This window comes from Haliaeetus albicilla, chromosome 10, assembly GCF_947461875.1.
Source record: "Haliaeetus albicilla chromosome 10, bHalAlb1.1, whole genome shotgun sequence".
NCBI classification, from domain to species: domain Eukaryota; kingdom Metazoa; phylum Chordata; class Aves; order Accipitriformes; family Accipitridae; genus Haliaeetus; species Haliaeetus albicilla.
The window spans coordinates 10310871-10327313 of NC_091492.1; the positions used below are offsets into that span (position 1 = coordinate 10310871).

General features: G+C 37.5%; 1 protein-coding gene across 2 annotated transcripts in view; it reads left to right on the plus strand.

Moving 5' to 3' along the window:
* Window positions 1-15177, plus strand: part of CDH5 (cadherin 5) — a 30225-nt gene extending 15048 nt beyond the window's left edge. For both annotated transcript variants that reach the window (XM_009921307.2, XM_069793424.1), the window contains exons 2-12: window positions 1774-1975; window positions 4306-4594; window positions 4683-4799; window positions 5562-5726; window positions 6158-6345; window positions 8090-8343; window positions 8914-9056; window positions 9882-10006; window positions 11053-11161; window positions 11446-11691; window positions 12513-15177. In XM_009921307.2, the coding sequence (XP_009919609.2) occupies window positions 1784-1975; window positions 4306-4594; window positions 4683-4799; window positions 5562-5726; window positions 6158-6345; window positions 8090-8343; window positions 8914-9056; window positions 9882-10006; window positions 11053-11161; window positions 11446-11691; window positions 12513-13006 (2322 nt within the window). In that variant the 5' untranslated portion in view covers window positions 1774-1783 and the 3' untranslated portion in view covers window positions 13007-15177. The remainder of the gene's footprint in view (window positions 1-1773; window positions 1976-4305; window positions 4595-4682; window positions 4800-5561; window positions 5727-6157; window positions 6346-8089; window positions 8344-8913; window positions 9057-9881; window positions 10007-11052; window positions 11162-11445; window positions 11692-12512) is intronic.
* Window positions 15178-16443: the final 1266 nt, after the last annotated feature.

The window sequence follows — 16443 nt, forward strand, 5'->3', positions numbered from 1 at the left end:
AAGTTAAAAATGCTTTCTGCAAGGATATTTGTGAATGTATCACTTCCAGTGAAATTAATGGCAACTGAAGTGGGCAGTATTGTCCTCAGTTTTCCCAACTAATCTCTTTGCTACAGCAGTACAGGAGATGTCCACTGTACCAGAGCAACAAGAGAAAATGACTTTGTAAACAATACAGTCTGTTTTTTCCAAAACTGCGGTCTGTATTGGTTGACGTTAACCAACTGGTTTCCTTTGGTTATTATGTTTTGTAATGTTATGAATAAAAGACAGGCGATCACAACAGAATCATATCAATGCCTTCCAGTTTCCAGTTGTAGAATGTTCATGTACACAAATAAAACAAAACAAAACAACTAAATCTTACTCATTTTTCAAAATTACTAAGCCAAAGTAAGTGCATAGAATTAAAAAAAAAAGCTAAATTAAAAAGTATTATATTAGTCCATAAACCTGTATAAAACACAGCTTAGCTATTAAAAAGCAACTTCAGCGCCACCTTATTTAGTCATTTCCTACACAATCACAAAGAAGAAGAAATGTTCCTCAGCTTATGTACAACAATGTAGAAAACAGAAAAGTACAGGAAAGCAAAATTTCATGGTAAAGAAAATCTTTTTACTGACAATGATACTGCACCACAGGAGAACATTGATTGCCTAGTTACCAAAGAGTAATTTTGGAAACATCTCAGCACCTTCCTGCTGAAAATATTAATTTAATCTTGCATCTAGCAACCTGTGTGATGTCAACTTCTCTATCACAATTAACGGTTTTATTTTTGATGTGCATGCTGACAGCTCCTAAAAGCTAATGGAAAGTAATTTATGTGTAATTTAAAGTCTGATTATTTGAGTGTTAAAGTTCCGTGACAGTTCTTTATATTGGGAAGGGGGAATTTAGTAAGAAAATTAATCAGCTTTGCTACATTAAAATAACTTCTCAATCTGATATGAAAGTCAGGCCTAAGGTTTGCAAATATTAACATATGATGCAAAAATATGGTTTCACCTGAGAATAATTTCACAAATTATCATTGTGTAGATGGTAAAACCTGAGAATAGGGGACAAAGGAACTTTCTATGTGCCTTCAAATGTTTCAAAAGACATGGAATTGAATCAATAAATGAGCTCTCTGAGCAAGATAATTTGCTATATTGTACTTGGAATTGATTGAAAATTTCACATGAATCATTTTTTCCACAAAAAAACCCCAGATTTTATTCTAAATCAATATTTTCCATATGAAGATATTGACTACAGCATATTTTGTGTCAGGGCAAGTCAAAACATTGAATTTGGGCTTGTCAAGCTGGAACATTTCATTTCAAGTTGAGTTAACATACACTTTGATCTGGCTCAGCCTTGGTGTTGCTTCCCATGGCTATTCTCCCCATGTGCTATGCTCTGCAGCCAGACTACACTTTCCACAATGCACAATGGGTGATCTTTGCTATGGAATCTTCTCTTCATATTAACTATGGTAGCTCAAGTGGATGCTGGCTTTTATGCTAGCTTTCAAAACTTGCACGTTTTTTATTTCATTAAATTATTTTTGTTGGTTTTTAGAGTTGTCATCTAGTTAAAACTGTTTTGTGGAAGGAAGAAGCCTGGTATTTCAAAATTTGGTGCTAAGGCAGATGAAAAGAAATACAGAAAGTAATCAAACTTTCCTATAGAAGGAAAGTCCATTGCGCTTCTATGTGTGCTCTCTCTGATTAATCTGATTCTGTTGTTACTTATATAGTTTTCGTATTTTATATTACTTTCTAGGCTACAGAAGATGATGAACCACCTTATTCTACTTTTCTCCCTGTTCTTGGCTCCAGCATTTGCTGACAAAGAAAGTCAGAAAACAAACCAGAACTTTTCTTCAAACAATGCCAGTCATAAAAGACTGAAGAGAGACTGGATATGGAACCAAATGCATATCAAAGAAGAGATTGATACACCATTACCACACCACGTTGGGAAGGTAAATAGCAGTCTGCTAGCAACAAATAATTAGAAATGCAGGCAGCAAATGAGTATCTTGAAATGTATTACTTGTTTGCAGTCTAGGCAGAATAGAAGAGAAAAAAAGGAAAAAGAAATGGAAATTAATACCAACATACTAATGTGTTAAAATCTTAAGAATGTGGACACAGAGTAAATCAAGAATAATGTCAAAGGGATTCTAATTCTTTTGAAGAATGCAAATAAATTTTAGAGAATGGCAAGTATGAAGCATCCGGAGTGCAGAAACAATTGTATTGCATGCAGGTGCACAGTTAGGAAGGAAGTCTGGTGGCTGATGTCTGTCAGGATTTTTCTGGCAGCTCAAGATTCTTTCAAAAACCTAGGAGATCAGCTAATAAAAACATATGCATTAAAAAACATACAGTTTACATCTCTCAGCTTGGATACAAAACATAAGGGCTAAGTTTAGGAATACTGTTACACAATCAAAAAATTTGTTTCACAGACTGAAAGAAAATAATTCTTTAAAATAATAACGAGCATTGACCTGCCTGTAAACTCATTTTCTTCAGGGCAGCACTCATAAAATCCTATGATTAACTGCATATCACCCAGACAAAGTTCTTCCAATCTAGTCTTTCAAATTGAACTACTTTGACACTTTTCAGATAAATGCAGTTGTACGTTTTCCTCCCATGTACAACAATCACCATCTGTCAAGGCTGTCTCGGCAAAGTGAAACAGACCTTTCTGGATCAGTGCTGCCCGCTGGCAGAAAGCACGAGAGAAAGAGAAAAGAGGCCATAGGGTACTCTCAGCTAACACAGGGTATCTCTGTTTCATTTCAGACCAATTCAGTAGCAGATTGAGGAGAACGCTTCTATTCCTGGAGCTGTCCTAAATGAGAGTAATTCACTTTGTACTGTGCTCTGTGGTCTTTCAACAGTGGAATACTTCTGATTACTTTTGCAATGGTTGTGTTCAGTGCATTGCATTTGCAGAATTGAACACTTGATAAACCCTTTAAAAAAGGCCACAGCAGCAGCGTGGCAGAACTGAGTGACAGCTGCAGGAATATGCTGATACATTTTGATTTTATCTTTCATGACCTTGGATGCTTTCCTTTGTATGTTCATCCTCAGTTTTAGAGAAGGCATTCTTGGAAGTCTATACCTTTTACTCTAAATAAGTAAATAAAAATTGAGAAAGAAAGCACAGACTACACTATCTTTGAGACAAGGGTGATGTTATTTCTCACGTTACATCTCCAGAGTTGTAAACTGTTCTTCAGCAGCCCCAGCAGCCAGAAGCATGATTAAGTATGTGGAATGAGGGAAGAAAATTTTAATGACACATTTCAAAATAGAAAACAGAAACGAAAGACTGTTCAACAGTAAATGACAACTACAGAATAAATCAAATCTTGAATACCAAGCAGCTGCAATTTATGATACCATCAGTAACAAAAGACTAGAAATTCTTGGTCAAACCCAGCAATTATTGATAAATAGCTTGTTGAAATAAGAATGCTGATATAGTGCATGGAAAATTGTGGTTTAAACCTTCTATCAGTGTCCATAGATGGGGGAAGGTATAGAAAGGGAAGAATCGTCAGATTATTTGCAGATTAAATAATGTGCAAAACCATTTGGGATTGGATTAAATCACATTTTAAAACTGATTAATGTTCATTCCTTTTACCCCATCCCTCTTGCACTGCATATAATCTTAAATTTTAAAATCTATGGGGTGGAAATTGAATCTTACTGTCATAGCATGAGCCTAAAGACTGACTACTAAAAAACTGCAAGTGACTAAACATAAGAAAGCTGTCAGCTATGGCAGGAATTCTGCTAAATGCTAAGTAATAGACACTTACGCTGAATAATGTCAGTAGCTGTGAATATAGATTTGATTCTGTAATTCTGTGAAATCTAAGCAAAATCTCTGCTAAGTTCAGAAGGTTACTTGCAAACAAGAATAGTTCAAACTGAACCTGGTGGCACTTGTTATTTCAGACATAATGATGTTAATGATTTGTATGTGTTAACTGCATGAACAATTTATATCTTTAGGAAATACGAGATATGATCTAAAAAAAAATGTTTCTTGATATATAAGCAAGCAAGTTTCAGTCTGGATGCAAGTTTCATCCTATAAACCTGCATGCTTGCAGCTGCTGTGGTGGTCAGCAATACTGCAGCTGACATCAAAAGTCTTGATGGCTATTCTGGTTTCAAACTGAGTCTGAAGAAGTCCTGATCGTGTGTATCTTCTGGTAGAAACTGTGTTGCACCCAGATACCAAAGCCCGCTTTTATCTCTTTGAATTATACTTTCCTTCCAGATCACATCAAGTGTAAGGAACAACAATGCTAAGTATATTATTGAAGGTGAATATGCCAACACCATTTTTAAAGTGGAAGAAACCAGCGGTGACGTGTATGCGTTTGAGAGGCTAGACAGAGAAAAGAAAGCAGAATATGAGCTGACAGCTCTCATTATTGACAGAAGAAACAACCAGTCTCTGGAACCCCCATCTAAATTCATTATCAAGGTTTATGATATCAATGACAATGTCCCTGTGTTTGTACAAAAAGTATTCAACGGATCTGTCCCAGAAATGTCGCCAGTAGGTATGTTCTTCCATCACTCATTTCCCTTCATGTCTCTGGTTAAAAAGCAGAATTTATACTAAATAAATGTTCGAAAATCCTTTTCTAGGAACCTCAGTCACCAAAGTGACAGCTGTAGATGCTGATGACCCTACAGTTACAGGTCATGCTACGGTTACCTACCAAGTCATTAAAGGAGACGAATACTTCACAGTTGATGACTCTGGTAGGTCAGATAAGCACATGTCCTTACACTTTGTCCTTACCTTACACTTTGAAGAAAACACAGGTTTAAGCCTTTGTCATTCTCGAAAAGGCAGATAATAACTCAAAAATATAATTTTAACCATAATTTAGAAAGATTTTTCATTCACACTCACACAATGCCACTGTCTGCATCTGGAAATGAACTAATAAAGCCAGGATATCAGGTGCCGTGAACTAAGCGAGAAAACAAAAAGTCATTTTTTTCCCACTGATGAAGAGACTGACTAGGAGCTAATATAAGTTTATGTTTTCAGTTTAGCATAGTTACCATTCCTTTGACAAAACAGGAAAAGGGAATACATAAATTCTGAAGCAGCATTCAATAATCAACAGCCATTTGCTTTCCTAAACTTTCTTGTTTAAATTTCACCCAGTTTTAAAAATAATGTCAGTATCTCTTGCAACCATTGTACTCCTCTGGAGCAAATAACTCAGACAGAGGTGCTCAGACAAACTCTCTAGATGCTGTAGTGGCCAAGTTTAGACATCATTAGACTGCTTCTAAGCAGCAAAGATCAGTTTAAAGGAATGTATTGTACAAAATCTCCCAAATATTCCATCATGTAGAAAGATTTCTAATGTTTCTAGCCTTAGAAAAATACCACTGTAAAAATACTACTTGAAGCTGAAAGTGTGGCATAAGACAAAAATTTGCTGGCAAAATTAGGAGATGTTGGACATGCTGCAAAATCTAATCATATTCAATGTTATTTTTTCAAAGGTGTGATTTCTACAACAAGGGCTGATTTAGACAGAGAGAATCAATCAACATATGAAATTATTGTTAAAGCAAAAGATGCTCCAGGGTCTTCTGGGGATTCAAGCACAGCTACAGTCATTATTACTTTAACAGACATCAACGACAACTTCCCGGTATTCAAACACCGTAAGTATAATGGAAGTGCTGTATCATTTGGAAAACAAGGGTTGACACAACTGTAACAAATCCATGTCAGAGATCATCACAATTCAACTTTTCTTAAAAGTGGACAAGAGAATCTTACATATTCAGAAGGTCTTCTGCATTTCAGCCCTAGCTACATTTCCTGGCTGACGCACACCTAGAGAAGAAAATAAAAATCAGTATTAATTTCATCACTTTGTACAAGATCTTGACAATTTTGAGAATTAATTATACTTTTATAAAAAATACATCAAAGTGCTGTCTGTAGAGATACATAATGCTGAATTCTCAATGACATATTTTTCTGTACATCCATAAACTAAGAACAATTTTTAACTAAGTTCTAACTTCCATGTACACACTCTTTATGTCTTTTTTATTGTTGGTTTTGTTTTGTGTTTTTTTTTTAACAGCATCATTTCACTTTAAAGTTCCTGAAAACATTTCAGTAGGAGGAGAAGTTGGCAGAGTCAAAGTAGAAGATGTTGATGAACCACAACATAGAAATACGAAATACAGTTTTGTCAGAGGAGATTACAGGGACACCTTTGAAATTGTAGCAAATCCGTTCACAAATGAAGGAATCATTAGGCCAAAGAAGGTACTTTTCCCAGTAACAAAGATGATTTTTTTTTTTCCCCATGTGTAACAAGAGTGTTTGATTCAGTTTTGGACCAGTGGCAGGAAAAAATGGAAATGTGTGGAAGTCAGCATGAAATACATTCATCCTGAAAACCCTGCTCTCTAAGCAGTGTGAGAAGAAGGTGATTTACTAGTCCATTTCAACTGCCAGTCCTGGGAAAATCTAGAATTACTGCAGGGTGCAATGGGGACTATGTCAGATGTTCAGGTTACATGCTTCAGGCTGCTCTCAAACTTCAGGTACTTGGATGCTTCAAAGAGTCAGAGATTTTGAGTTGAACCAACTGACCAAGTCAAAGAATCTTCCCCTTCTGCAGCCCAAGTGAAACCAAAGCAGAAAATGTGAACAAGTCCATCTGACCACTCTTCTAAAAGTGCTCTTTACAGTTTGGCACATTGTCCGATCTGAGCCACAGCTCTTTACCTTCCTCAGGGTCTTTTCAGAGCTTCCCCACTAATTCCTTGTAATTCTTTAAGAGGGCCCAGACTCTCCAAAGCCTTTATTATGGTTTGCTCTTTGTTTTTTAATTCTCAGACCTACTGGATTTGTACCAAGGGACATTCCTGCATTACACAGAGCACTGCCAAGCCAAGAGTTCATTGATTTCATTGACTTACAGTTAAAAAAAAAGAGGAGGGAGGACTATAAATCACCTCCTGTAATCCTCAGATTGACAGGAATGTGTTTTTCACTTCCAAACGTCTCTCTCTAACTGTTAAGTCTAAAAATGTCATTAAGAAGAGAAAACTTTAAGGAAAAAAAGTACCAAGTATTCCAAGACCAGCGGTAAAGTCTTCAGCTGTGGTCACACTAGGTGTAAGCAGCTTGCTTTCACCAAACGTAGCCCTTCTCCTGGTCTTTCCAGGACCTGAGGAACACATTGCTTGCAACTTCTGCCCAGAGGAGGAGCAATAAGAGACCCCACACGTACACACACTGGAATCAGCTCATCTTTTAAAATGCAGTGGGCAAAGTTCACCCCACTGTTTTGTAACATTATTTTGGCCATGCACATGTAATAATTTTAAATATGCAGCCATATGAGATAAAATTTCAGCTGCTAGATAAGCACTATCACTTCCATTTACAATGTCTACTCTAAGAGTAAAACAAGAGTCACTACAATTAACTACTGTGTATAATCTTAGGCAACAATGCAAAGGGACCCAAACTTTGAAATGAGCGATAGCTTGGGCATTTCTTACTGACCTAGCTCCTGCCTTCCTTCCATTGTGTGACTCCTCCTATAATCTCAGTCAATGGGAAAAACAAGGAAACAGATGTCGTTTATCACTCAATGCCCCAGCTATCAGTCAGCGCAGCTATGAAGTCTGTCCTGAATTACTTCAGGACAGAAAGCCTAGCCAAGAGGAGGGGAATCTGGTCCCCAACCATTGAGAAAAAGGAGCTAAACAAGTTTTGGTAGTTACAGAATTATAAAAACAAAATTACTTAAAACGAAGAAATACTTGCTGAACTTAGAATACTGGATGAATCTGTTCAAAACCAGAAGTTGCTCAAGCCACTCTGTGAAAGAGAAGTTCAGTTTGGAAATGGTCTCCCAAGAGTCTAGCTAAGATGCAATCTGGTAATATTTCCAAACATGAATTAGTGCACAGAGCTTAAATTTGCATAGATAGCTAATGCAAAGTTTACTTAGACATCTCCAAAGGAAGAATATCTGTGTTTGCCTCTTTTTTAGCCCCTGGACTTCGAAAAAGTAGCAGAATACAGATTTGACATTGAAGCAACAGATCCCACAGTTGATCTTCGCTATTTTAAATCCGGTGGCTCTAGGAGCATTTCAACAGTCACCATTGAAGTCACTGATGTTGATGAGCCTCCTGTCTTCACTAAACTACCATATGAATTTAAAGTAAGGGAAAATGATCCAGAAATAAGAACACTTGGTTCAGTTTGGGCACACGACCCTGATGCAGCTAAACGGAAAATCAGGTAATACAACACCAGCTTTAGTAATTCTATTTTAAAGTAGAGAATTTGTTAATGGTTCCAAGAATTTGACAAAGAACTGAGACTTTGGCCCTATTTTTCAGAATCTGCATGCCAAAAAAAAAAAATTTTGATTTTTCCAGCACTGCAGCCATGGTTATATATGATAACCAACAAATATGAACATAAATTACATTTACCCATGTAATTACCACATAAACTTATTGGTAAAACATTTGCACATTTACAGGAAAATGCATAATCCTGGATATCTTTACATGGTTATAATTTACTGTTACATTTTTTATTGTAATAACTCTCTCAAGCATGTGCTTTGAAAAGAAAATAGACTTCTGAAAGAGCAAAAGATAGTAATCTGGAAACTTTTTCCAACAGATATATTTCGCTCTCACAGCTTGCATAATTTTAGGGAAATATTCTGAGACCACCTGGTCAAGATATTAATGTAATTTGTCACACAAAACCTCCCTGACCTTCCACTATGAAGAACTGAAGTGGAAACACAGTATTATCACTCTTGCATTGACATATCTGTTTTTAAACAAAATACAGATTTATTCGACGAAGAGCTAGTCCTAATGGAGACTATATTAGGGTATCCGATACTGGAATTATTCAACTTCCCAAGCCCCTGGACAGAGAATTCAGTTCCTCATACAACATCACTGTAGCAGCTCAGGAAATCCTTGAAGATGGTAAGTGCTATCCAATTCTCCATTTGAAAGAAATCAGTGTACAACTTTACAGCAGGACTGTAGCTTATCAAAAAGGAAAGCCACGACCCGACAGTCTGTTTCCACCGAGCTACGGTGAAAGGGATGCTTGCAGGGTTTGAACAATAATCTTCCAAATCAAATGAGTACCTACAAATAGGTCAAATACAGTTTTAAGATTTGGCCCCTAGCTATTTATGCTGAAAATGCATTCAGTTTGTTACAAGGAACAGAAAGGGCGTGAGGGGAGGAAGCAGCTTAGGAAACCAGGGTAAGCCTGTGGTTAGAGCAGAAACATGCCAGCCAGCTTCACCCACCTACACAGAGTTACAAAATCCCCCTTCCCACGCTGCCACCCGGGGAGCATCGCGGCGCAGGCATTCCCGCATAGCTTCACTTGGGTTCAGGAAACAGGGCAGGCCCGGAGGCCAGTCCCAAGTCAGTCTGGGGGAGACCGGCCTTTTCTGGAGGGTGAAAGATATTTAATAATATAAACATGGCCTGTTCTGTACCTGTTGCTTTAGTGCCAGGGAACGATGCTGGATCCCCTAGCCACACAGTGTGAAGAATAAGGAAGCAATTGCCATTTTCTTCCTCATAGAACCTTGATAATTTAGCCCAATAGGAGAGTTTTAGGAAAATATTTGGATCTGTCAAAGGCAAAGTTTAATTGTATGATGGAGGTAGAACCTCTCCATGCATGTCATGCAGGAGGCACAGAGGTGGACACAAACAGTGGAAAGGTGGAACTAGACAGCACTGAGATTCCAGACATCTCGGAGACCTGTACTGTTGTTGTCATTTCAGGCCGTCTTTCTGACAGAGAATCACATGCCCAAGTTCATGTAATAGTTACTGATGAAAATGATAATGCTCCAGAACTTGTTTATCCCGAGGAACCCAGAGTGTGTGAAAATGCTGCACCAGGAAAGGTGAGACAGGAGGAAGAGTTTCTCCCTTAAACCTGAATTATCTACTTGCAAGCTCAAGCAAAAGATGTCTTTTAATAAAAGTTAGTCTCAGTTTTCATACCCAAGCACCCGATCATTTCACTGCTTTCCAAAACATCAATGGTCAGAAATCTCTCTTCAGGACTTTACACTGTTGGAATATTGACTTCTTTCTGCTTATGCACATGGGCTGCACAGTTCCTCTCCCTCCAGACTTTTGAGTATGTACGTGCATTAGCAGTCAAGCATCACAGAGCAAAAATTAGCAATTCAGTTTTATCACACAAATGTTCATACATGATACTGAGAATGAAACCATTTCAAAATACTAAGAGAAACGTTGCTGCATAAAACGTTATTGTAGTATTCATCAGAGTGCAAGTATCTGCATGCACAAATAGTGTTAGTATTTCTGGTTTTAGATGTTTGGCCTCAGAGACAAGTATTTAGCCCATACACGTAATGTCTGTTTAATTAAGAGACTTTGTCACAGACTGGACTCTCTAATGGAATCTGTTAGAACACACAAGGTATTATTTCACCATTAATTTATTTTTTAAAATACCTTTAGGACATAATCATACACATTTTTTTATATTTTATACATCTAATCTACCCCAGGTTGAGGTTTTCAAAAACAAGCATGTAATTCAAGAGTGGCAGTCTCAATGATATTCAATGAATGAGAGTCCTACGTAAGTTGAACACTTTAGAAGACAGCCATCTTAGGAATTTAAATGAACCATATGTCTTTGAGCATAAGACTTTTTTTATGCTTTAATTACACAAGACTTCCTCTTCTGTTTCCCACTTGTGAGTAAAGGGGCAAGACTGCTCTTTTTGAGGACCTACAAGGAAATTACTTGCCTTGAAAGAACTTGAAGAGGAGCATCACAGGATATATTTGTCCTGCCCTTTACTGAAGGGTTATACAGGATGCAGAGCCTAGCTCTAACTTAAATACTGTAAGCGGTTTTATCACTGGAGGCAATGTATACTGAAAATTATGATCTCTTCCATCTTCGTAGGTCATCGTCAGGATTTCAGCTACTGACAAAGATGAAATATCACCTAGAGGTTTCTTCAAATACTCCCTGGCCACAGAAGATAGCAACTTCTCCTTGGTTGAGAACTATGGTAGCGTATCCCTGCAATGCGTTTTCTCAGCTAGCCAAAGTGAGACACTAGGACACAGGGAAGAAAAGCTGTAGCAATGACCTATGATTGGTGTAGCTGTGCTAAGTAACAATTTATTTTTAAAGGCTTAATTTACTGAAAAAAAATGTTTGTTGCCACCCAAGTTTCACTTGGTTCTCTGAAGGCTGGCTCTATCTAAGGGGAAGATGTACCAGCTGACTGATGATCTATAAGGAAAATCTGGTAGAGATTATCACTTAATTAGATGTCGTTACTTCTTCCAGATAACACAGCTAATATCACTGTCAAATATGGACAGTTTAATCGTGAACTTGCCAAAATCCACTACCTGCCTGTCATCATCTCAGACAACGGTGATCCTGAGCTCAGCAGCACAAATACACTTGTCATCAGTGTCTGCAAGTGTAATGAAAAAGGCAACTTCACTTTTTGTGAGGAAAGAGCTAAACAAGTTGGAGTTAGTATACAAGCACTGGTGGCAATTTTCATCTGTATTTTCACAATCATTGGTAAGTATTTGACTTTTGTAATGTTCTCTGACTTAAAATGTAGGGATTGTTTTGTTTTGTTTTTTCTTAACTGAGATCTACAAAAGCTTTGTGGCTATAAAATGGTCACAAAGTCAGAAATACTGCAACTATTTGATTCATGTCACTTGCTCTTTCTATTTGGCCTGTTAGCATAGTTTCAGCTACAAAGCTGTTCATTCTACTGGAAAGGCTGAGTCACTGGAAAGGTTATTGCACGTATGCATAATATACTTGATTTACTGTTACTAGGCTCACATGCAGCTATAAAACAGGAAATTTGTGCTGGGGCAATAACAATAGGATTCCTGTTGCCAAAGGTTGAACTAGTCTGGAAACCCTTTCAACAGTACAGCGAACATATATACATAAATAAATCTGTAACAGATCAGCAGACCAGTACCTATTTGCTGTATTTGGAATCTATCAGAGAAGGGGCAACATTTTTTCTTGCTTGAGAAGAGGCCTTCTTTGCAATTACCACATAAGTAGCATTTGATGCCTGGCATTGAAAGATTTACCAGTTCAAGGCTGTAGTTGATTCAATGAATTTTTGACACTATGTATTTGTACTTGTGATTCCAGCTCAAGAGTCAGTTGTACAATTCCTGTACAGACTGAACTGCTTTGAGAACACACAAATCCTACAGTTAAACAGCATTTTACACTATTTTATTAATAAATATTTGTTTAAAAAAATTCACTGTGGGAAAAAAACATTTCAGACTCTGTTACATATCTTAAATGCAATTTGGTTTACTTCCTTCTCTATTTACATGTGCTCATCTAAGTTTTCTTTGCAGTAATCACATTGCTAATTCTTCTAAGAAAGAGACACAAGAAGGATTTGAGCGGTCTTGGGAGGAATGTGGCAGAGATTCATGAGCAGCTTGTCACTTACGATGAAGAAGGTGGTGGTGAAATGGATACCACCAGCTATGATGTGTCTGTACTCAACTCTGTCCGCAAGAATGGTATAAAGCCGGAAGCAGTTCCCTCTCCATATGCACAAGTCCAAAAGCCTCCTGGAAATATAACTTCTGGTGCTGGAGAAATGGAAATGATGATTGAGGTTAAGAAGGATGAAGCCGACAATGACAGGGATTTGCTGCCATATGACACACTTCACATTTATGGCTACGAAGGTGCTGAGTCCATTGCAGAATCTCTCAGTTCTTTGGAATCAGGCTCCTCAGACTCAGATATTGATTATGACTTTCTAAATGACTGGGGACCCAGGTTTAAAATGTTAGCTGAGCTGTATGGATCAGAACCAAATGAAGATTTTGTGTATTAAGTTCAAATTAGCCATGAATTTTCTCCCTCCCACTACAGATAGACTTCAAGAGCCTGCCAATGGCCAAAGAAGAACTCGCAGCTCTTCATCCAAGCCATACTATGATTTCAAACAGACATGAAAAAAAACCTGACAGCAGTAGGTTTAAAAAGAAACACATGGATCACGTATATTGACTTCCCCCAGCACTGCTATCCTTGCTAACATTCAGTTCTTTCCCCAAAATTGCTGCTCGAGGACCTGCTCGAGCCTTCTAGGACATAACTCCTCTCCCTATCCAGACAGACACTTCTCCTTAAAAAGTGGTTTTGTCCCCAGTTTCTCCTTCATTCCTCTCCTCCTCTACTGTTTTCATCTACATGCATTCAAGGTCACCATCCGCTGGAACAAAGAGGTTCGCTGGCATTGGGAAGGAATGTTTTGAATAACCTCCTGTATCTCCAGCCAGCTGGTTTGCCTGGCCCTCTTGTAACATCTTTATTGATATTCCACGCTTATGCTTACCCAGCAGAGGAGAGGAGGAACATATGGTCTATCACTTAATATCAGAAATTATTCCATCACTTTCAAAAAGGGGCATGATTTTTCCTTCTTTCTAATCTATTAATTATTCTTGCTTTATAGTCTTCTACTACATATATGAGTTACTAAAGATAAAATTAGACAGGATTTTTAGATGCACAATCTGGCTTCATCTGTCATTTTTAACAGCCTGATGATGATTTCAGGTACCTTTCTGGCATGCTAGAATTTGCTCTAGCTAGCAGCAAAATTGTTTTTTCTTTCTGTAAATAGGATCTCAGTGTTACTCAATGGAACATATCCTGCAGGGCAGGAAATGTGGAGATCAGGGGAATGTTAAGACTCCAATACTGTAAATCTCTCTAGATGGCAACATAGGTCTCATTAGATTTCTAAAGAGGTTGAATAGGGTTTTTTGTTCAACATTATTAAAGCAATTGTATTTTTTCAGGGACAAACAAATGAAGGGCCTCATTACTGTGAAACTGTTTTGATTTTTTTCTAAGCAGGTACTGTAAAACGGGTATTTTCCACCTAGGAAAATATTGTAGACTTTCAAACCAGAATGCTACACACCCACTCATTTGTCTGCATAAAAGAACCGCAAATGTAAGTAAGGTTTTGGAGCTGCAACTACCACGTCCCTGGTAAGCATGTGTTCAGTTTCTCACCTGATGAAGAGCCACAGAATGAACAGAATGAAACTTCCCATGCAGAAGTTACCCAGCCAAATACGTTTTGTAAAAAGCGGGTCTCTTAGGACAATAGCCTGTCTCTGGCTTCTGGCAATGCAGAATCCCATTGCCTTCAACAGGAACAGAGCCCTACCACACAGATACTCAATTTTGCAGAATCTGTACTGGAGCTGTACGTATTAGTTTAGTTGATTTGATTATTTAAATTTGGTAGCTAACCAAATAACACTAAATCTTTTTTTTTTTCCTAAACCATTATAGTGGAACCTCACAAATTTGCTTTTCACTTATTCATGTCATCTCCAATTTACACTCCTTTCCCCCAAAACACTTTCTTGGCAGGAAATAGCAATGCACTATAATATGGTCTCACATCAGTCCTCACTACTGTAAAAAGTTGTCCAATACAGTACTTAGCTGGACACTAATGCCTACTATCATCAATAAAGTAATCACTCAAATTTTCAAATATGAACTAAAGGAAAACTAAGTAGAATTCTGTCCATCATTTAGATCAGCTTTGGATCACATCCTTTGTAAAAGAAGTACATTTTGGGATGACAGTCTTGGTTTTATTTTTAATGTGTTCATTCTCTTCTGTTTTGCTTAATCCAGTCAACAGTGTATGCTACTGAGGTTCCACATGTTAGTGTATTATAAAGAATGCTAACTAATAATACTTACAGTTTAAGGTTTTCATCAGTAACTAAGGTATTGGCTATCAACTGGTAAAGTTAGTTATGAAATTATTTAGTGCAGTAAGTAAAGTACTTCGGTAAGCATCATCCAGATAGTATTACCTGTAATCGCTATTTTTAAGCCTATTTTCTAAAGCTATTTTAAGGAACACTGTATCAAGTTCCACTGTATAAAGATGTTTGCACTGGATAGTTTCTTTTTATATTCCTGTACTGTTTGGTTTTTTTTACTACATAAAAGCCAATCTCAAGTTTGGATTTTCTGTGCATTAATGAGTTTCACACAGAAGGCAATACCAGGCTTTGTACCACAGTGAACTCAACCATAAAAACACTGGTACCTAGGCTCTAAATGAACTCAGACTAGACACGAATTCACCAAAGAACTCTCTGTAAAAGAAGTGTTCTCCCACTCTTTGGAAAGCTGTCAGTAAAGCTCCTGGGGTAAGGAAGAGAAAAGCCCCAACAGTCCAGTCTGGTTTCAGCAGCTGGTAAGGTTGAACCCTCTGACTTTGGAGGGCTCACATCTGCCAGTGCTACAGGATGCATTCAGTTTCTGAGCAGATGTTTGGTATTTTAGCAGCCAGTCATCAGGGTGATTTTGAACCACCATGTTTACTGAGATCGTGCCCTTTTTTCCTACTAGAAAAGTACTCCTCTCAAATGGTAAAGGACACACTGCAGAACAGAAAGTACTAACACTGTGGGTGAGTACGTACCACCCACCTGTGGGGGAACTACACATATGCCCACTACGTGAGTGGTCTATCGGTGCTACCTCAATGGGAAAAAAGAATGACACCACCACCACCTGCTGTCGTCATCTTCTCTGATCTGCTGCTACAGATATATGCAAGCAGGATTACTCCGTAGTACACAAACAGCTCCAACTTTCTCACAGTCCAGGATTTAGATCGGACATGATAGAACAGTACACACCTGTGACAGAAAATTACCCCTAAATTTGCAGCTTTAGATAGCACAGTTTCTTACCATTTCTTTTCGCTACTAACAATGACTACCCCAATACATTCCCAAGATTATTCTAGTGCTTTAAAAAAAAAAATCACATCAATTTTCCCCAGATATGGCACTTATAATTTACAAAGCCTGGAATAAAGCAAAAAAGTTCAATTCCTTCACTGCTAATTGCCATGAGCAAATTCCAGATCAAACACACTTTAGCACAAGTTGTATTAAAAACACAATAGATGTGCTAATTATGTTATAATGAAATGCATTTTTCCATAGAAAGAATTTGATTAAACAGCTACTTGCAACTTGTATCAGAGATTCTCATAAAGGTTTTCATTATTCATTTAATTAATATGCATTTTAATCTCTTATCCCTAAAAATATATCATAAATTATTATTTTATTACATTCAGGCACAGAAGTTCATGCCATTTAATAAAGGTTTTTTACTCCCACACCATTAGAAATTTTTATGAAGTAATGACTTGTGATCAGAATCCTTGATATGTATCAAAGCAGAAATGAAAAGATGAATATTAACACCTGG